General features: G+C 36.1%; 1 protein-coding gene across 1 annotated transcript in view; it reads right to left on the bottom strand.

Moving 5' to 3' along the window:
• Positions 1-23,468, bottom strand: part of BBS9 (Bardet-Biedl syndrome 9) — a 282,925-nt gene that overhangs the window by 94,311 nt on the left and 165,146 nt on the right. Inside the window, exon 22 of the mRNA XM_071429624.1 lies at positions 19,870-19,980. Coding sequence (XP_071285725.1) covers positions 19,870-19,980 — 111 coding nt within the window. The remainder of the gene's footprint in view (positions 1-19,869; positions 19,981-23,468) is intronic.

Here is a 23,468-nt window from a genome sequence, read left to right as displayed (position 1 = left end):
AACCTGAACAATGTGAAGTGGAGGTAGAGCAAAGAACTCCTCTCACTGTTACTACCCCCACTTTTCTGTTGAATCAAAACTACAAGGTTTTATGGTGCAGCCAATTATCAAGTCAGTTTGGTTGCTTTTTCCTTTCTGGGTCTTTTCCTGATGCAGGTCTTTAAACTTCTGCCCCTGTTAAGCCTGTGAATCAGTGCAATTTACAGCACTCCTTACAATAACTGAAGATGGGCAAAAGGAAGCACAGACAAGAGATACAAGGTATTTTATGTAGAGAGGATAATTTATTTTTCACATACCAACTTAAAGAGAAATTAAGCTACAAGAACACTTGAAAAAAATAGGGGTTTGTCCTACACTTCATTTAAAAAATAGTTTGATATACTTCACTAAAACATAATGGAGAACCACAAACTCGTGGTACATTGCATAAGAACAACAATGAATGCTGCAATTCAAAGCAGTTACAACAAAATACTTTAAGAGCAGAGCTATCAAGTGGTAGTGAAGTGCTTTAGCTTCAAAATACTTCTACATTTAAACCAAAAAGCAGAGATAAATATTTACGGGACAAACTAAAAAGATCAGAACTACCTCAGGCCTCAGTTCTGCAAACCACCTGTCTATGAATATAAGCATGCATATAAATGGTGAATCTAGAAGTGACTGCAAAGACACAGTTGATCCTAAAAGCTACCATAAAGAATCTTCAAAGGCTTTTGTTATTTTTTTTAAGTATGCCTCTTTTTTTATCCTGCAGAACAAGATAAGAGAATATAAAATTAAACAAAATTTCAACTCAATTAAGAAAAAAGTGAGTGAAAAGATATTCATCCCTTGTACATCATTCTTCTGAGAAAAAGTTTTGTTTGTCAGACCAGCAATGCCTAAGGGAGAGTGCCCTCAAAGAAGCACTTTTTCACAAGACAATTTCTGTCTAAAGGAAATGTGTTTGAATTAGAGGGGTTTGGATGCTATAATAGGTACAGCTGTATTTTTCCTTTCTCCATAGAAAAAAGTTTAAATCAGACTGAGAAAAGTAGAGTTAATAGTCTAAAGATGCAGCAAGGATAAGAAAAGTGGTTAGGGTAAACAATTTTAGACAAATTATGTACAGGGGGAGTTATCATATAAAGGATGAAGGTGATGAAGTCATATCAAAGTTCAAGCTGGTCAGAAAAACAATAACCTTTTAAAGGAATCTAGTATGAAAAAAATGTATTTTCTAATAAGAACTCTTGAAAAAATCCCAACCACATGAAAATCTAATTGTCTATCTATTTGGCAAGTACTGAGCAACCCATTCTTTCTTAAACAGTACACAGATCCTGAAGTGTACTGAGCATGTTTTTAAAGGTTCACTTCATTGATGGTTAAGTGTAAACTGATTGCAAAATTTTGCACCTGAGCAATAAAGTAAAGAGCTAGTTTCAAAATTATATTGAGACTTTCAAAACTTCCTGTAATATTTGACTAGAGTTAAACTCTCAAACTAGAAGAATTCTAAAATTTCATCATCTCCTGATTACTGCTATTTATGGATTATATAAAAAGGTTTGTAAATTAAAAAGACTGCACAGCACACAATCTAGTTGACTTTTATTCTGATTATATGAAAGATGCACCCACTGAATGGCAAATGTAATTGTGACTGCTACATGAAGACCAACTTAACCAGGCATTCACAAAACTGAATGAAAAGCTGATCCATTTTGCAAAGTCTGTTTCATTGCCTTACAAAGGAATAGTCCTGGACAGTCATAAAAGGAAAACTAAACCAGTATCCAAGACAGTCAGAAGTAAATTTTTGTCCAAAAGGCACACTTGCAGCTTTGCAAAAGTTGATCATGGATTGTACTGCAGGTTTCTCTCAGGTACTTAAAAATTCAGCTTAGGTTTCATTCAACTGATAAAGACACATTTGGCCAGCTCTTCACACAGTATGATAGCCCTTACCAGATAAGTGTGTTCAAACCTTTTTAAACTCATATTGCTCTAAAATTCCACACAAAATCAAGTAATAATAGTATAAAGCAGGGATAGACACACTAAGAAAAATTCCTTTAAGTTGTATATCACAATGTAGCAACATTTCCTATTCCAAGTGTGTGTGGGGGGGGAGTTGTAGGTATGTAGATACGAACAGGGAGATTAGAGATTAAAATATACTTTTCGATTTTTACTTGAATGTGGGAATACACTTAAATACAATCAATACCTGAATGATCCATAACAGGAACTACTCAGGTAAAAACAGAAACAGGAGGACAAAATATGGATGAAAACAATTCCAATTACCATATGAAAATACTTCATTTAAAAGTTAAGTACCATATACACAATTTGGATACTTAATAATTAAAGACCAATTACTGAAATGCTTTACTCAAATATGAGTAAAAATTGAATAGCATGTTCAGTTAATTCTGTTGCCACTACCAGTGACATATACTGGATGCATCTACACTACAACTTCAATTTGGAACAGAAATGAGCTTTTGAAGTCATCCCCACTTTCCGTACTCTGGTCCATATATCACAGAACTAAAAGAAGACAGATGAGAGTCCTTTTAGATGGAGCAATGCTAGAAAATGTACTCCAACCACTAATGGAGTCCACTGGAGCAGATTAGAGAGAGTCAGAAGTGAAACACCCTGAAATATAGATAGTGTGAACATCAAGCTCTCCACACAAACTGTTTCCTTCCACAAATGCCAAGCGGTTTTTGCCCTGCACTGCTCAGCACAGCCATTAAAATCACTTTTTAGACCACAAATTATGTCTACTGTCACATGCACTTGCTTTTAAGTACTGCAGTGTAAACTGTACAAACTGCACTGGACCTGTTACTCATTCCTGCTCTTTGGAATCTGAACTTAAGAGCCCTTGGTCTCCACAGGCCCAAGCAGACAGGTAACCTGCTGATGTTACACATCTACAAATGTAGTCAAAGAGCATAAACAATACTCATTCCAAAATAGGCAACAGCACTCCTCCAACCCCCATCATTTAACTTTCCAGGACTGACTCAAACACTTCTGCAGCTGCACAGAGAAGTGGCTGACAGAACTGCTTGAGGTGGGACTAGAAAAACGTGCAAGCATGGCATGAGAAGTTCCAAAGCAAAGGCACTGTCAGACATGAATTCCTGAACCTAGTAGAGCTGCCCCCATTGCCATGTGGCCCCCTGCACAGCATTCAGGCACCAGGTAAGCTCCAAAACAATCCATGGAAAGATATGGGTAGATATGGGTATCTTCACTAGTTCTTTAGAGGAAACAGTTTTCTCCACTAACTATTCAGAAGCTGCTAATGCAGGTGGAATGAATGATGAAGTTTGAACCTAAGCTCAACTTGTGTTTTCATATATTGAAACACTTTCTTAGGGGCCCACAGTGAGCAGTCCAAACACAGCTCTTTGTGCTTGATGCAAAGTGCATTTAATTTAAAAGACAACCTATCAGTGGTATGAACAATCTTGAATATATTGGTGTTACAATAGCAATATTCAAAATAATTTAAGAAAATATTATGCCATCTATTTTTGCTATACTGAATTCTGAGCTCAGTGGACCAAAACTCTGACCTATGGATTCACTGGAGACAGTAGAAACTTATCTTCCCTTTTTGTCTTCATAAAATGCTAGGTATCTAGTAGGTTTGACCTTTGGAGAAGGCAAAAGTCTGCTTCTTTCCAAATCTAATAGATTAAGTAAATAACCTGAATATTTGGATAAACATTCCAATTAAATATGAGTAGCTCTACATAAATCTTATACAGATCCTGATGCTGAATTCAAAATTACGCAGGCACAAACCTTCAAATAATAAATTATACCTAAAATAACTCAGAAGTTCATTCCAGAAGAGATTTAAAATGTTCATAATTTAGTAAGACGTTTTTGTTTAAAGTTTTAATGAATGAAATATAAGATACTGGCAGCCTTGCCTCATTCCACTGCTGTGAGCTCAGTAGAATTTAAGGGACATAAGTAGGGGGTCAAGTCACAAGCATAAGAAGTAGGAGTGCCTTACACACATGTTTAGCATTGTTTTCTTTATTTTACCACATACTTAGTAATGCACTTGGCTAAACATACTTTCACATTTCAAGTGCACCATTGAAGCATACTACAGATCTCTGCATATCCTCCAAAGGTGGAAAAGTTTATACTTTCCTATTGGTACCCTTTTTGTGTTGGATCAATCTAATCAGTTATACTCAAACAAACTTGTGTTTGATACTGCATTGCCATTGTTGGTGGTCCTGTATTTCCACTCCTGTCAAATGTCCTGCAGGTACTTAGCTACCATTTTCTATTAAATACCTAGTTGTTAACACATCATCTAAAACCATGGCAACGATTTGAAACGGCATGGAAGAAATAAAGAGCAGAATACCAAATTTCTAATGTAGCTTTGTCTTAACACACTTTCCTGAATGGGAGTGTTGGGGAGCAGACATTTGAAGATATTTTTCTCCATTTTGTTATTAAAATTTTAACTGAACTGCTCCTTAGGTTTTGAAAAATATTTCCATATAATGTTGTTATCCCTTACTGGCCCAAGATAAACCAAGAGTTGCTGACAGGTGTCTGTTATAAGGACAAGACTTAAGCAAACTGAAAATGGATTCAGAGTTTGTTCAGTCTTTAAAAAACTGGACTTCATAAATGTTCAATATTATTTTATCTCCACATAAATTTATGATCAAATAATTTGAAAGCATTGCTATTCAGCACATTTACCTGTACTAAGGCTCCTTTGTTCACAACATGATAGACTGTTTCTGATCTCACCTGAATGCACAGTACCCTTCAACAAAATTAATATGCCCAATCTTAGTTGGCAAGAGAAAAGATTGGAGTCTATGCCAAAATGAGTTGCCCAGTGCCAATGTTTGTATCACCAGAATACCTGACAAATCAGTTTGCTTATCACTCTCTCAGTATCAGAATTATTCTGCCACTTCAGCAAAGGTGAATCTATTACCAAGACATTCCCTTTTCTATTGACTGTAAATCTATGTTGGAAATTAAAGGAAATGTTTTTACAAATTTCACAAATTCATCTCAACATGAGACAAATTTTTCCTCAGAACAACTCAAAAATAACTATTCCAGCTTCCATTGGAATGGCAGGTGGAAAGAGGTGTCATATGACAGGACAAATGGATATGAACAGGTAGGAGAGATAGATATTTTTCTGGGAGAAAAGAGGTTCACAAAACAAAGGAAAGTCTATACAGAGATTCTTATGGAAAGTTTTGTCAGTTATTTTATATCTGTAAAAAGAAAGAAGGTCTCTTGGGATCTCTATCATGATGAGCCTGTTAATTCTACTTCAAGCAGTGCCTGCCAAGAATAGTCTCCCCTGAAACTGTTACTTATGACAAAATCAGGCAACAAGCATTGCTTAATGTATATTGCAGATTTTAAAACTCATCCCGTTTGCTGTAAAAATAGAGAACAAAGCATATCACCATGGATATGCAATATGGACAATAATACATATAAAGCAAAATCACATTCCAAGGATCTAAAATGGCTATAAAAACCTACCTCAAATCCAACTTCTATTTTTCTGTGCAAGGAGATAATGGTGAGAAGACAAGCATGAAAGACCTGCTTTTCAAGAGCTAACAGAGTATTTCACTGGGAGTTAAGAAAGAGCCCCCTCCACCTTTCTTTTGGAACATAAGAACCCAGTATGTCACAATGCTTCTACTCTGAAAATTAGAAACGTTAGCATTCAGGTTGCTTTTAGTAACTAAAAAACAAACAAACAAAACTTAATAGGCTGTTTCTCCCGCAACTACAGGGCACTCAACAGGTAAACCCTGAAAGAGGTTTTCAACTTAGAGAAGTACTGAAACTACAGATAATTCCAAGACCAAATAACTGTTGAAAAAAAAAAATCATTTGTGTTTGAAATAGTGATTTAGGTTAATGATTTTGAGAATTAGAACACTGTTTACAATACCTAATTCATCTCATAACAATTTTTAAATTTCTATATAAACTTCAGTTGTTACCATCTTTTCCACAAATGCTTTCCTACTGTTTTACAGAAATAAGTCTGGAAACTCTTTCTGGTTTTCTAGACTGAATTGCATGGATACTTATTATTTCAGTTAGCTACTTTTTGATTATTTATTATAACTGTATTATATATTTCTCTCGCTTCTCTTCTGTGATTTTGCAAATAACCAAGAACCTAATTTTAGGAGGAAGCAAAATCAGCTTCGCACACAAACCTGTGAGGGGTGCTTCTGGAATAGTTTGAGACCAAGACTTTTGTTGCCTTAGTTGTAGCTGCCTATGTAAATTCCTGCTGGTAACAATTAGTGCTCATTCAACCTTCTGGAGGAGTTCAGGAATGAACCTGGCAGAGAACCATTATTTTGAGCAATAAGAACTGAGAGGCAATGCTCAGCTCTGGAGGAACCCTGAGAGCCATTGACCTAAGCTGCCTAAGAAATGACCCTGAATTTGAAAGCCAAAACAAATGGGTAGTAAATACAGATAAGACAAAATTCAGTTAGGGGAAAACATACTCTAATCACAGAGCAAACTGTTGAAAACTTGCGTTTATTTCAACTACCTTTCTCTAAATGTAATATAGTAAGTTTTACCTGCCACCTATGATTGCTCTTTCCAATTCAGGAACACGCAACACATTCAGAAACGGTTACCTAATTCTTCTGAATAAAATCCAGACTACAAAATCACAGAACTACAGACCAACCAATCATATCTGGACAGAAAATCTAGGAGTCATAACCACCTTCACAACTACCACTATGTGCTAGAACCTTCAGCATCTCTACTGAGCATACAAGCTAAGCACTGAAAAGAATTTAATATTCTCCAGTAAGAAAAACAACCCCAAGTTTGGAGAAGAAAAACAAGAAAATGGGAGTAGAAAGGGCATCACTTCAAAACAAAGCCAACCAACAGAAAGAACAGATCTGAAATACAGATCTTAAGGGTTATCACTTAATGAGAAAAGGAATCAGTTTTGGTTAATCAGTCTATGTTTTCAAGTTTGCCCTTGCATTAGAGAATACAATATAGGCCATGGGGTAAATATCAAATATTGAGGATCCAGAAAAGAAACTGAAATACAGGATGTGACACATGACTTTTAGTCAGTGCAAAATTGAACAGTTCTTAAGAAAGCAAAAGAAATGCAAAATTCTTAGTACCATTTATTGTTATTACACACTATTACACTGTGTTTATCAAATAGCCTCTCTGAAAAGTCCTATTAACAAAGGGAAAAGAAAAGAAAGAACGGTATTTAATTTTAGACCATTCCAGATTGATCTCTAGTCCATGCTCAAACATCTGGAATTCACCCAGAATAAAAATTGTATTTTACAGAAATGAACTAACACAGACTTTGAACAGTTTGTTATCCTAAAATTTAGCTGTTAGCTACAAATACTCCAAAATGTAAAACTGCTGCTCAAGGGTATTTATGTGTTGGCTTAGCTTAGTGCTCATGATGGAGTCTTGACCTATTCTCCATTTGACAAAACCAAGGAAATGCTGAGAATAGGAGAAGCGGCTGTCCTAATATGACATTTCTTTCAGGCTTACAACCAATTTTACTCCAAGAAGGACCAAGTACAGCTGATATAGAAAGACCAGAGGGCGTTTTCACTTTGCCTACTATACTCCCTTGTGAGTCCAGTGAGGCTACATATGCTTGGCAGTGCATGCTTAAAAACTTTGTTGGATTAGGTCCTGTGTCCACAGTTTTAGAGCTGTGAGAAAATTGCCAGGAAAAAGCATAAATGAGTTCTGGCACAATGGACTGTGAACACAAGAATGAAGAGGCTCCCCATCATACACAAACCATCTTCCATGGCATAAAAATAACCTGGTACTTCTAGCACTGGTTCATTAGGTAAGAGAACTCAGAATAACTTTATAATTACACTTAATAAGGCATGGCACACATAAAATATCCTGTTAGTATTCTGGGTTCTTTTCTCAATGCTCCTATTTAAGGGTTTGATTGTGCTTTAGCTACTGGGACAGCGTAGGCTAACCTAAGGTGGGGCAGTTGTGGCTTCCCTATTCCCTTATTCCTTGACCCAGCACTCATGTTCTGCCTCTGTGAGGGGAATGATTCAGATGGCTGATCAAGTCAAAAGCTAGAAGGCAATCACATTTTATACTTAATTTGACATAGCTATGGCCTGCTGCCACAGGGATGGTCATGCTCTCGCCCTGCATCATGATGTACATACCAACCTCTCTCCCACAGCAGAACTAGCAGTTTTGCAGCTGTGGACGCAATTACAGCTCACTGATCCCACAAGACAGTAACCTGTCCTTTTGATGGTCTAACTATAAGGATAAAGATTAAGGTTAGGAAAACAACAACTTGAACCAAATTTTGAAATTTTCATCTGTTCAGCTCCTTAAAGCTGCCTTACCACCTGATCATTAAAAATAGTGCTTACACCAGTGAATGAAGAAACACTTGGTGGCTGAGAGGATGAGAAGATAAAGCCATGGCAACTTCCCCACTCTAGGCTGTAGCTCATTTGGATACAACCAGTCTAATTTTGAGTTAGCTACCCCAAGTACTGCAGAAGTTATCTTTTCAGGCATGTTTTGCAACAGACCTGAGGGACGGTTGCAGTGATTGCTTGTTTAATGCTGCTAGCAGTGCAGCCCAGGGGAAAGCAAGCAGATGTTTTTAATCACATTTTTCACAATCAAAAGCTTTACTGAATTATGACTACAGGGGGGAGAACTAATACCCACGTGTTGTGGTACATTTATGTATTTTCTACTGTGTTATTGTCTTCTATCCCCTGTTCTTACCTTGCTCCTTTTTCATCTTTCTCACCAGCAATGACAGAAGTTGCCAAGCTCAAAGTGACAAATTGTTGGTATTCATAAACACAAAAAAAAGGTAACATTTGCTGGAATATGCGCAACAGAATAAAGCTAGAAATGATTTTTTTTTTAATAAATAGAGCCACAGGAGACCTCTGACTCTGTCTAACTGCAGATAATTTTACTATTTCTTACTCCTAGCTTTTCCATTTAAGATTTTCTTGAATGGGATTGAGATCACATCAAAATCCAATTTGCAACATTTTGCTAAGGCTATTTTTCAGAAAACAAACTTAGCTTCTAACTTCTAAAGTAGTGTTCTCTGGGGTGCTAAAACACAGCTGGGGTATTGCACAGTCCTACACAGATCATCACCCTGTCCATGACACTCAAGGTATTAGATCTGAAGACACCTATGACATCTATGAGCCAAAATACATTTAAAAAAAATAAATCACTGCTTCAATTCAATTATGAACATAAAGGTTCATAATTGTAGAGCATTCTACAGGGCAAGGCCCCAAAAGAAATTTTAAAGACAACTAAATGAAGACTTCAGGTTTTATTAAATAGTATTTTACTTGCTAGATAGTTACTACACAGTGAGCTGAAAAATTATGTAGTCTATCAGTGCCACAAAATTTTTTTACTCTATTTAGAAACTGAGCAAACTAAGGAACTACAGGGTTTCTCTTGTGGTTCACCTTGTCTGTCAACGCCCCAACATCCCAACACTTGTCCTGTGAGGGAATGTGGCTGAAAAATAACCTGACACTAATAAAAGAAATATGTCTTCATTAAATGATATCATGCATTTGTTTTGGGGGTACCATTAAAGGAATCAGACCTAGCTCTAACACCACTCTAAATATCATATCCTGTTCTGATTAACATTTTGGAACACCTTTCTATTTTTCCCTTTAAAAGAGAACCAAATTTTGAAAACAAAATCTTCCTAGGAGATGCAGACTATTTTTGCTTCCAGCCTATGTTTCCAAAGTACTAAACTTATTCAGCTTTGTGCACTGACTTACTGCTTAGCAAACCCTGATGCAGGGGTACATGCACTAACAGAGGCCACGAAGACAGACCTGCTTCCTGCACTGCTTCGTGCAGCAGGAGTTCATCTGGTTGTATGTTCCAGCAGTTATTAAAAACCCAGCACTTACCCAGTTTTTCATTCACTCCTACTTCAGCCTCATATCCTACTTTTGGAAAGATTTCAGTAGGCTTAATACTAACTTGGTGAGCGTGACACCCAACCACAGGAAGACATAATTACTCTAACAGGTGAAATAGCTGAGAGGATACTCTGTGGAGTACAACAGTACAAAACTCAGAACTAGAATGTGCTTAGCAGTGATGGCTGATAAATATTTGATGAGGCTGACAAAATAACTGTTTACCTCAGGGTAAGTTATAAGCACTGCATTGTTGCAACTGTTGATTTTAATAATAAGGGCTACTGCTCTGCTGTTGCTTGTCCCTTTTGTGGAAATCTTCCTAAGCGTAATATTGTTTTTTCCCAGGGTACTAAACAATTCCTTAACAAACTCGTCCAATCACCCTCATCAGGATGGTGAACTTGAATCAGTTCTGGAAGCCTGACTTTTGAATTCTGCCACTACAATTGATCTATCCCTTGATCAGTAGGCATCAGAAGACCCGCATTAACTACAGTCAAAGTATCAATAACTACTACATTTAATTCTCCAGTGACTTAAGTTAAAAATACAATAGATTCAAGTATTAGGTACAACACAGTCACATGTGCTTCACTTCACAACCACAGGCAATGAGAACCAATTCAAGAACCAAGGAGCTCATGACAGTGCATCACCTGTGATGGTTGTGACAGCACACAGAGATGGGACCCCATAAGATTCTATTTTACAAGTAGAACGTGGATTAGGCACATGTTCACTCTGGAGAAGTGAGTGGAGAACTTAAAAACTGCCGTAGAGCTCCTAACACTACAGCATACAAATGCAAAATAAGAATTTTAGTGTCCATATTAAGTAACAAGTTTTAAGAATTACAACCAGCATGACCAAAATGTGCACTGCTCCAGCACACCAGAGTGAGAAAAATTTTGATCTACAATAGACTACTGGGATCTGAGGTAGAAGCCTCTTCCAAGGCATATCAACACCAGGATCACAGTATCCCCTACCTGTACAAGCATGGCAATCACATTGCCTCTATAGAAAAGCTGTGAGTGGTAGAACCTTGAGGGTGCAGTAGCATTTTGAATATTTCATTTTAATAATTAAGAGGAAAAATATTATGATTCCAACCCCAGAAATATTTTAATACTATTCACAATACTATTTAACTAAGATGATGTGAACTTGCAATACACATCATCCATATTACCAATAATATCCATTCTGCGACAATTCAAAGCTCTAGCAAAACTCCGAAGTGGCTTATAATGGCACTGATAATTTCCACAAAATGACATGGAAAACCTATTTGCAGTTTCAGTAACATTCTCCAACAAAGAGCATGTGGGAATGTGCTCCCTCTTTTGAGGCGTGTCAGCAGTTGTTTAAATGAGAGTCACTGTTTCCATTCGAATCCCTTATTTTTCAGGGGGTTGCAGAGTCAGCCCTCAGGGAGAGAGAACTGATCCTTGCAGTTTCAGGTGCTTTCATGCAATCCTGTATCTCAAAAACAGTCCTTTTTTCCTTTCTCTGAAGAACGTTTAAGCCATTAGCTCATAATATGGATGGCTGCCTCCTGGAACGGTGAGGGGAGAAAGGGGCGCAAGACACTAAAATTACTTCTAAAAGAAGATATTTTGGAAAATAACCTCTAACACCTCCACAATGTCATTTTTTTCCAGCAAACAGTTCCTAAAGATCTAGAGCTAATCTCCATTTGGTGGCCAATGTTGACAAGCTATAAAGTGAGTCTTGGCATTTTGTATAACCTGGAAAAAAAGACCTGGAAAACCATTTTAAAGGCTCATCCTGGAATTAACAAATAACTAATACTCATCTGATATATCAGATGATTACAAAAATATTATCTTCAGGATTCTAAAAAAGGTAGTGAAACAGTTTTTTGATAAAAGTAACCCTAAGTGTAATCTGACTTTTATATAATATGTAAGTCATACAATTCCAAGTTTCTGCATCAGAAAAACTCCTCCCTTGGAGTACTCAGTGAGTTTTTGGGATTTCCTGAAATTTGCCGTACTGGTTTTCAGCAGTAGAGGAGATCTTAAAGTGGAGTGCTTGGCTCTGTTTTGTGCTATTGAATGCCTCTGATTTAATTACTTCTTTTATACAAAGATGGATGGCAGAAGCCAAAAGTGTCTATCTGTCAACTGTGTTGTCCAGACCATGAAAACCTGAGCAGGATTCAATATGCCTGGCAGCATCTAAATTCTTCTTGGCTTGGAATTTTGAGCAGGCATTCAAATAATATATTGATGAGTGTCTCTGTCCTTTTATTCTCTTTATTTTAATAATAACAGCTCATTAGAAATAAGAACAGCATGAAATGTTTATAGCTCTCAAAGACTTACATGAACATATAGGAACCATTATTATCTAACACAAATAAATATAAAGAATCAACAGCAGAATGTAAAGTTTACAGATACTATTCTATAATGTCAAGAAAGTAGCACAGATATCTGTGGGCTATCTCACAAACCAAAAAAGATCTGACAAAAGAAGTGAAGCCAGGAATAATGCACTAGTCCAAAGAATGTATAAAGTTCAAAGCTATCCACATTCTGTACAAAAATTACAATTTTCCAGTTAAACAAAAAACGAGGTACAAAGTTTTGTGTTGCAGAATTGGAGAGCCAGTAATGCATTAGGTAGATAAACACATGTGTTGAGAAACAAGTCTTCCTGAGTATTCAGTAAAAAAGACCTCACCCGAGCTAAAGAACACAGTGCCAGGAGTTCAAAACCATGAGAAAAACTGCAGAATGGTGGGCATATTTGTAGTGTGCACTTTAATCAGCACTTCTTGATGCAGTGGAGGAAGGAAAAGCAACACAAGAAGTCTTATAAACACTTACAAGGAAAATGGAGTATTAATCTGCACCAAGACATATGAGAAGTAGGCAGCAGCACACAGCAGAGAAGTCTGACTAGTTTCTTTCCTGCCCATCTTTACTTGCAGAAGACAAGTGCGTGAATGAATCCTAGTGACAGACAATCATCTACTTCTCTTAAGCACATAGTTATGCAGGAAAACTGCCAAGGAAATGTGAAAACTAACATTTAGTCCCCAAAAAAAGCTTTTAAACTCCTCTTTATTTTTTTTATTCCTTTCACTGGGCTACAATTCCCCTTTCTTGCCTACAAAACCTAATCATAATTCCTAAAAATGTGTTTAGACTTTATTTCTGGGTTTGTTTCATATTTAGCATGCCCTCTCTTCCCAACCTATCTTTTATGTGTTCCTTCCATTATCCATCAGGTTTCTCATGTTCAGGTCTCATTAAAAATAAGGAAAGGCTTTTTGATAGATTCCAGAAAGCTTTGGATATGGCCATGAATATGTTGATATGCCTTCTATCACTCTTTTCTAATCCCTAACGGCAGCAATAGCAACCCTTTGCTAATAATTTTAAGAGCGCCTTTGAATTCTCTCTTCATTAAAAAACAAAACACTTTACACAAACAATTCTTTCAATTAAAGCCACCAATTTGAAGGAGAAGGGTCAGGCTGTCTATATCATGACTTGTTCATTTCCTACCTCTTTTCTGTGATGTCACAGCAAATTCTGAGACAACCCACAAAGCAGAGTGTAAGGGAGTCCTCAGTTCTTGGTTAGAATGACAGTCATGAAACAAAGCAGAATTAATCAGAGACTTTTTTAACCTCTGAATGAAAACATTTTGTAAAACACTAACAACTGCTGGTATGGGGCAAGCACAGAGACTGATCTCTTTACTCACTGCAGCTGGCGATATACATTATAATATAGTACAATCTGCAAATAATACAACGTATATAAGACTTGCTGTGTTCTCATGTGCTATATTACATTTCAGAGGAGATGTATATACAAGCTCCTGCTAAAAGAGAAACTGTACTTCATTTGGTATTGACTTAATGAAGGAATTCTCACATTAATCTCTTAAGTTGTACTGCTCTTTAGAAAAACAGACTGTGGAAAAGAAAATCTCCATAAATCTCTTCAACTCTCTCCAGAAAAATAGGCTTTTTGTAGCCCAGTGATTTTCTTTGCACCTTTTCTTGTGGAAACAATTAGCTTAGTAATTTTAAAGTATTAGGTGGGCCCAGCTGCAGGCTCCTGGTATCTTTCCTATTGCATAGCAATGTCTATACAGAAAGAAACAAGGATCTAGTCTCCTAATACCACAATACATCAGTGGGAAATACCTAAGTGAGCAACTAATGAGGTTAGGTCAGAAGGAGCTTTCACTTACCTGAGGCCATCACAAGTTTCCGCATTTTTGACAGATTTGTTTCTAATTCAGGATTCTTTGTTAACCAATGGCCAAACATTGTGTTGAAACTCACTTCTTAAAATGCTTGAAACTGAACTCCAACTGTCAGCATCACAATTACCCCTTCAGATGAGACCTGTTAATTGGGCCTTCACAACTTTTAAAAAATAAGTCTGTTAAAAAACTCATGCCATGAGTGTAGTAACCAAACTTCAGACAGAAATTCAGGTTCAAGACTTCAGCCATGAAGAGCTGAAAAGGCTGTGTTGCAAACAGTACTGATTCATTCAGCTGATTGTTTAGAAAGTTCACTATGGGCATGAAATCCCTCTCTAGACAGTAGGGATATTTTTTCAAAATTAGCTTAACTTAAACATTTCCCTTTTATTTAATCTCACGTACAATACAGTTAGTAGTACAATTGATTTCTGTCCTATTATACTGTCTAACCTGGAAAAGTAAATTGCCTTGTACATTGAAAATACTTTTGCTGTAATTGGCAAAAACATCAGTATCCAAATGATTACTAGTGCAGCAAATTACAATTATTACAATAACAGTAGTAAGGCCATCTGCACCTTACTCATGCATGTTGAAAATTTAGGGCAGTTAGTAGTCCAATATATAGACAATATATGTATGAGAGAAAAGAGAAATCTTTCACAGACCTATTTTAGGGTTTTTACAGCAAATTTAGGCACCCTTCAAAACAAATTCCAAGATATGCCTTTCCTCATATGTGTAGGCAAGAAGTAATATTAAGAACAGTTCAGCACAAAAATAAAAAGACTCAGTGGAGAGCTGGCAGCAATTCATACCCAAAAGCTCCTTACTATCTAACTCTTTATAGAAAGCCAAGTGTTTAAGAGTACTCTTTTCTAAAATCAAATACATGAAACACTATCACAAAATTTCATCCTTTATTACATCACTTTTTGATGAGCTACTTAGCAAATGTAGTCTGCAGTTTCACACAGTTGTGTATTCATAAGAAAAATTAAGCGCATAGATAAATATAATGTGTCCCTAGACCCTTTAAAGGAAAATAGTTTCAATCTTGCTTATTAAAAAGTTAGTGAAAGTAAACATGTTTGTGAGCTGGAACCATGGGATAGTTCTTAAAACTGTCTAGGCTATTAAAAACAGCAATCTTTGATCAGAAGGGTGAAGTTGAAAGATCTCTTAAATGGCACCTACAGCATCTACACGAGCATTGCCATTCAATGCTGGAGAAAAAGTAACAAAATAAATAAAATACACTAAAGACATGCAGCTGTACCATGTCTGGGTGTAGCTTTGGAGGGTGTTTTGACAATCTGACACTCAAAAGGTCTTGTTTTACTGGAGTTTATAGCTCAACCTCACTGTTGTATAGGTGCCTGTCTATTTAATCAAAAATAATAAGGCACATTCAAACTAAAGACAGTTAAAAATCTACTCCAATCATAAATAGAAATGCTGACACAGTTTTTGGTCTTAGATACTTTGAGTATTAAACTATGGAAGTTTATTTACTTTACTAAATATAATCATAGAAGATGAGAACTTTTAAATTTAATCTTTAAGCCATCTAAATATTTGCATGACAGCAACATACAAAGAATATAACTAAAACAGTAGAAGCACAGTAGCAAATCCAAATGCTAAATATTTTGTCTTATAAATAGCTCCTCAGAAATATTTGTGTTTAAACAATAAATGTAAATACAGAGCCATACTGCTCTCTCAGGAAGAGACAATTATTCTGAATTATCATGGCAAAGTCAGGCAAATATTTCCCTTAAATATTAAAGATTTTTTTGTTGTTGTTTAGATGGATCATTTACAGAATAGGTTTACAGGATCTTAGATGAAAAATTCTCCCAGAAAAATCAAGTCTTACAAGTTGTGAAAATTCCACTACCTGCATGTCATGACACTTGATAAATCTGACTTCCAGTACTGTAAAATCCTGAACAAGTAAGGTAATTCCAGTGTGATCAGCACAATGGTTTCACACAAAAACCCAACAACAACAACCAAAAAAACCACGATACATTTTTCAAGCCAAACATTCTTTTATTCATACTAACTTTTAATCTGCTTTTCCATCAATTTAGAGAAGTTAGTCATGATTTACCAGCATAAAACTCTTTATTCATAAAAAACCAACCAGACCCTTTCTATGTAAAACAATAAGAAGGAATATTTGTTGGGAAAAAAGGTCTTAGGAAGTTCTCTTTCATAGTAAGTAGCATGCAGCACAGGGCATACAAGCAGTTCAAAATACTTAAAGGACTATATACTGATAAATGCATATGTTATTACATCCTAAAGCTCACCACCAGCACAGTTTAATTGCTGTTTTAAGGCAGTTTCCCATGTTTCTTAGAGATTTCTCTAAAAAACCTGCACGAACAAGAACTGCTTTATACCTCTTTGCGACAAACCATATTTTCAATCAATTCCAACAAAAATATTCTAGCGCATGTGAGAGCTTGAGAAGTAGAGCTCTGCAAATCTCTTAATTGTTACCTTCTAGAACACATGAAAACTTCTCAATAAAGTCAAATCACTCAAGCAGAAGCAACTCTGGTTAGGAATACATAACTTGTAAAGAAGAAAACAGAAGACAGCAGGAAGAGTACATCAAAAGAGAAAGCAATTCCACAGTACATATGTAGAGTCTACAGTCACTACACTCATATTTTTGATTGCAGTAGAGGTCACCATTGGTGTTATAGCTGTCAAATTCTCCACTAGGCTTGAGCAGTCTATATGCAATATATGCTCCTCTGTCCTCCTTCTAACTAAAACAGCAAGAACAAAATCAGCAGGGATTTATCATGCTAGCATTATTCATCCCAAAGCAATGCACACAGACTCCATGTCTTGAGGTGGTAAGAAATAGATGAATTCTTTTCTATTCACTGGGACAGAGAATGTTAAGGGAGTACTTCGTATCTACTCAAAGCAAAAGCCATCTAAAAGAATCTACTCCTACAACTGCAATAATACCGTTAGCTTCCAAATATCACGAATGTGATCCCATTCTTCACTATGAAATCACAATATACTTGGATTAGAAAAAAATAAGTAAGAAAAACAACCCAGTGAGAACTACTTCAGCAATTAAAAGAAAACATCATAAATCCAGTAATTCCCCTTCCAAAGAGACTCCATTATTGGGCTAAAACCGTTCATTCTGTCCTTGCAGACTTGTAGATGACTACTAGATGTCATTTTCAGCTCTCCTAAATAACTATTCCAAGTAAAGCTAAAAGTCTTGCTCGCATGCTTAGTAGGTCCCTGGAAAGTCTCAGTATAATACTTTGCATGAGGTAATTTGCAAGTCTGTGACAGGATGATGCCCTACAGCACAGTTTCTCACTGAGTTTCTCTCAGTCTTACGGGTCTCAGTCCCTCATTTCCCTCAGTTCTTTGCATAGCTCATCCAACACATTATCATATAATCACAGAACATCCTGAGTTGGAAGTGAGGTCACTAGGGTCATCAAACAACCAACCCACAACTTATCATAAGAATCTATCTTGAACTCCATTAGGAAATGAAGGAAGATACGACAAGAAAAATTACTTTTACTCTACTTTGTCCGTTTTTCCCTCTCATTTAATGCACATAGTTAAATTAAACGCAAATTTAAATAAAAAGATACATAAGATACAGAAAATATTCTTTGAGGGCTCTTTGTAATCACCATGGTCTTGCTGCAGTCTGTGGTGCCTGAGCAAGAAATCAGTCCAAAAATATCATGTACAGAAAAACATTGAAAGGCTGTGATTTCATGCCTACTGTTACCTTCAGGTTTAAGTAGCTCCCTTGGCTCTTACACTCATAGCAATTAGAATTTCCAGACAGCTTGGTGGCAGATATTCTAGGTGTTCTCTATATTGCAGCACTAGCTGGCAGATGGCAGTCAATTCTTACCATGAATGAATTAAACTCACTTGTATAACACATGGCTGTAAACCTGAAGACTTTTAAAAAGCTTTCAAAGTTTTCATTCTGCCTTTTATAGCTACAATGCAACAACAGCCAACTATGTGACGTAAGTCTCAATTTATATCATGGGCTAAGACCTACACTAGGATATGTAGGTCCCCATGCTGTTGTTTCTGGAGCTCATGAATACATTTCTACACTTTTCCACTCATGCTAGTCTTTTCAGTAATAAGGTTATTTAAATATAGGAGAACACTATCTACTGAACAAATATGTGCTTGATCAGAAGACTGGAGCATCAGGCAAAGAGATATAACCTTCCATATGTTTGTGAGTCTAACTGCCTAAAGTTGGAATTTTATCAGGATTGTACCCCACATCAGAGAGATTATATACTTTTCCATTACCAGGAGGTTACTTAAGATATCCAGATGGCAAAGTTTAACTATATTTATGTCGACTTTGACAGGCTCTCTTCTTCTACTGACCTGAAATCCATGAGGACCACAAGTAATTAACACTCTAGAAAAGTCAGAGCTGTAGGCCTTCAGGGGATTTTTCAGGTTGTTTTGTAAGCAGGTACTAATTTTTAAGTTACACTGTGGCATTATTATACATTGCTGCATTATATACCCTTCTTTCCTGCCTACTAATAAAAGTTTGCTAATGTAAATTCTACTATTGAAATTAACTATCTATTCCAACTCCCTGCCTGTCTGTGCTACAATTAGCTGGACAAACAAGGAGCTGAATGCTTTTTAAACACACAATTAACTGAGTTTTGCAGATGAATAAGGACTTGTTATTTTTTACTGTTGTTGGTTGCAACCTCTAAGCTGCTTTTCTTAACTTCAACACCCATCCATAATGAAGACTTTTGATTTACAAGCAACATTCAAATACACTTTATAATATTATAGGATAAAATCAGTCAAGGAGAGGGGAAAAGAAGTGTGAAGGTACAACTTAGCAAGCAAAATGTGAAATTGCTATAGTCAAAACCTGAGAATTTACCAGACACTTTATTAAACTGCAAGGCAGTACTTTACAGAGCTGCTTTTAAAATATGTTAACACTATATCACAGTTCCCGGCAGCAAGAAGTCTTTCCAGAAAATGTGTCATCACTGTATGCAGCATATTTTATAGCCAGTATAATTTCACTTTATTATAGCCAATAATATTTTTCTGAAATTCTAGGAAGTCTCCCCACAAAAGATAAGTAATGACCATATTTTAATCAGCTGGCACAAAATGTAACCACCATACCACAGGGGAAAAAAAAACCCCTTTATTACACCAAAATGCCCACAGTTTCATTTTGCCTCTGTGGAAGAGATCATGAATAAAACCTGTGAGAATCTCATTCAAGTACTATGCAGCACAAAACATTTGAACTGTGAAGTTATTTCATTCCAAGACTGACCTTTACAGCTGAGCCATTCTTGACAGAAGAAGCTGAGTAAGTTCAGAATCCTACGCATTGTACTATTGTAGCAAGAAAAGCTAGAAATTATGCCAAAGGCTGAAATAGATGCCCTTTTTTTTTTCATGCGTCCACAAGCACTCTGTAAAGATGAGCTGTACATCCATAAGTGAAATAACATAATTTTCCTTTTCTTACCAGGCTTGGATTTCTGCTTTGTGGTCTGCCCATGACTGGCAAACATCGCTGTGGAGCCGGGTATAATGGTCCTTTCCTCTAGATCAGACTCTGGGATTGTAGCACAGCCACCTAGGTGAAAATGGACAACTCTTAATGTGGGGTTTGTGCAACAAAACAAATTCACTGGTGCGTAACTGAGGAAAAGAGGCGATAAATTAGCTGACAGGAACATATAAAACTAAAATAGTCTTTACTTTCACTCCAAGGAAACAGTTGCTAAAGAAAACAATTACCATTGTATAGAAGACTGATTGTGCTTTAATGAATTCTCTTTACTACTTATGTCATCTTGAAAAAAAGTTTGAATTCATTTAGACCACAGAATATGCAAAACTGCTTCCATATAAAACATGGAAAATAATGCTATTTTTATTAAAGAACAAATTACTCGGAGCTATTTTTGTAATAAAGTAATTAACTGTGAATGAAATAACTTTACAAAATCAACAAACCTATGACGATTGCTAGCTTGCCACAGAAAATGACATACTGATTTTTTTTTGATGGGCTATTAAATACAGTACGTTTATTAAAGGAAATGCAGGGACACTGTCAGTGTCCAATAACATGCCTTACTCAAGCAATTATAGGATATATGGTATAACATCTTTGTATGTTTCAACATTGTTTTATGAGCCGTTCATTAGACAACACAATTACTTACAGCTTTTTCTTCAAATATGTTCAAATGCCTACATTTAAACTATGAAGCGAAGTATAATCTAGTAGTAGTATCAGCTGGATTAGCTTGCAGTGGAATAGGTTGATGTATATTTATTTCAGAACAGCTGTGGTCAGGACACTGGAGGATGTGTCACTATTCCACAGCAAGAAGATGGCCTCACAGTAAGCACATTGCCAACAATACAGCACACAGCTGAGCTGCATCTTTTTCTCACAGCCCTCCCAGGAACACCACTAGCAAGCAAACAAATCCATTTACTCATCTATTGGGCTCTGAAAGCACGTTTGTAAGCAGCACATCAACTCCCAACGGCACAGACTGACTTTTTACCTTCATGCAAGAGTTGCTCTGTTTTGAAAAGACATGTTCTACACCAGGCCCCATAAAAAGTGCATCAAATTTGCAGCAACACAGGCTATCCTCCCTTTACTAAACTAAATGAGTAAAATTTAAGAAAAGGCTGCGTTTCTAAGTAGGAGAGTTGCATTTTCCCTGGCAGTTTCAGAATGACTGGCAAACCAATGCACCATGTCTTAAAGAAATGTACCACCCTGACTAGCCAGGGTAAAACATGGCAGCTCCAGTGAAGCCTCTGAAAACACTCAGTCCTACCAGATAAAGAACTAATACAGCATCTTTGGCTCCTGAGGAAGAGTGAAGACAAGCTGCTTTATCCGAATACACCCTGAGAGAAAGTATGAGTTGCATCACAGGATTTATGTTTGATTTACAGCAAGCAAATTTTTTTCAGTAAGAAAGGCAGGTGAGGAGTAAATGCATCAGACTTGCAACCCATGACAGCTTCAAATATTTAGGATACCTGCTATAAAAATGGAAGAGAAAATCAGAAATTAAAAAAAAAAAACCTCTTCATGTTAAAATACTGTAACAGTAGGGTCATGTCTGACATTGCATTAAATACAAATGTACCAACAGCCTAAATGAAAATAACTGTAAACCAGTACTTCTGTTGCCATTTGAAAATTGTGACTAAAATGTAAACTACAAGACTCGAGGAAATAGAAGTCAGTGTTTTACAAGTCAATTTAGATTTTTCACATTTTTATTGTTCAGACAAAATCTACACGCTTAAACACTAGCCTGTAAATACAGGATACAAAATTAAGGTCTCCTGCCCCAAAGAACTATTAAGAATGGCATCATATATTTTAATATTATAACATTTTGTAACAGCATGAGTGAAAACTCACCAAGTCAATCAGTATCTATTGAATTTCTACATGGAAATAGAGACATTTTCTAACATTCATTCTTAAACCCAAAATTCAGTAACTTACATAGCCTTGAGAATTGATGGCCTCTGGTGCCAAAATATTTCATTAGTTTTCAATCATGACAGTGACTGAATAAGAGTTGGAAAAGGTCTATTTGCCCTTAGCTACAACACACTAATTTTTAAAAGGAAGTAGGAAGATACACAGATACACATCCTCAAGATAACAACGGATACCCTTGACAACATGCTTTGATTTCCCATAGGAAGGAAGGTGTGGAGACCACACTACAATTACTGTCACACTGAAAGAAGGGAAACATTTAAAGCAAATTTCAAAATTTCACTAGACTGAAAAAGAAACTGGATAAGGCACAAGTACACACTACTCAATATAATATTTGGTAGACCAAGATTTTGTGATTCAAAAACATTTTCCAACTCAAAAAGACAGCTATATAGGAAAAAAAAAAAGAAAAAAAACAGAGGGAAAAAAGACCTTTTCTGCTAGGACTACAAGCTTTTCATTTCATACTTCAAAAGTTCTACTCATGCTCTATATTCTGACTTCTCTGATCAGAACTTCTTTAAGTTAAAAGAACACTTTGATTTTCTTTATATCTCTAAATACATTTCAATAAGTATTCACTGAAGATCTGTTTTAGCAAGCATTTTCAGTTTTTATGTACATTGAATCCTAAAAGAAATCACAGCAACAAAATAATTCACGTTCATTCACAATTAACTGAATGGTACAGATCTGAAAAGTGGAATATTTAAGGAAAAAAGGGGAAAAGAGGAGGAATAGTAGTACATAAATCTACACACTGGAAATTTTCCAAGCTGAGAAGTCCTCCAGATGTCAGTCTGTAAACAGAGCTTCATAAAATTAATTTTCCCATTAATTGTTGGCAGGAATAACATCTAGAATATGTTATTACATCTGACCCACTCTTTCCCCCTTTTCCATGTAGCTAAATTCTTGTCTGGCATCACAGATCTTTTATCAGTTGCAATAAATCCAAGAAAGCAAGCTTTTGTCAACAAAACTGCTTGATAGGGTACAACATGCATAAAATTACACTCAAGCTAATTGTGAACTTTGTTCACCAAAGGAAATGAGACTTCTCTTGCTTATTTTCACTACATCTGTTTTTGTAACACTTTTGGTTCTTAAGCTGGAAAAAGATACCTACACCCAAAGGAAATATAAACATATAACACATATTGAACAAAAATTAAGTCATGACAGTTCTCCTACAGATTCCTATCACCATGTGTTTATGCATTTTAATATGGCTTTAAAAGTTGAAAAACAGGAAAACAAAAGTGGTATACATCAGCATAAAAATGAAAAGGCACTTTGAGGTAAAGATTATTTGAGTTTCTTTTTTCTCTTCTACTCAATCACAGCCTAAATTAAGCATAAGTTTCCATTTTCCTCTGAAATTAATTCTTACAAGAGTCCACAGAAACAAGAAAAAACAGCTTCCTGAGCAGTCTTTGGCAGCAAGATAGTCAAAATGTGAGCAGTAAGCTCTGTAAATAGCAGGTTTTGCATCCATATGTATACCATTATAAAATGGAGACAATCTAAACAGTAAAATTATTTCATAGAGATTTCAAAAAGCTATACCC

The sequence above is a fragment of the Agelaius tricolor genome, unplaced genomic scaffold (assembly GCF_023055355.1).
Source record: "Agelaius tricolor isolate 1412-34295 unplaced genomic scaffold, bAgeTri1.0.p SCAF_6, whole genome shotgun sequence".
NCBI lineage: Eukaryota > Metazoa > Chordata > Aves > Passeriformes > Icteridae > Agelaius > Agelaius tricolor.
The sequence above is the reverse complement of the archived record's forward strand: the minus strand, read 5'-3'. Positions and strand labels throughout refer to the sequence as shown.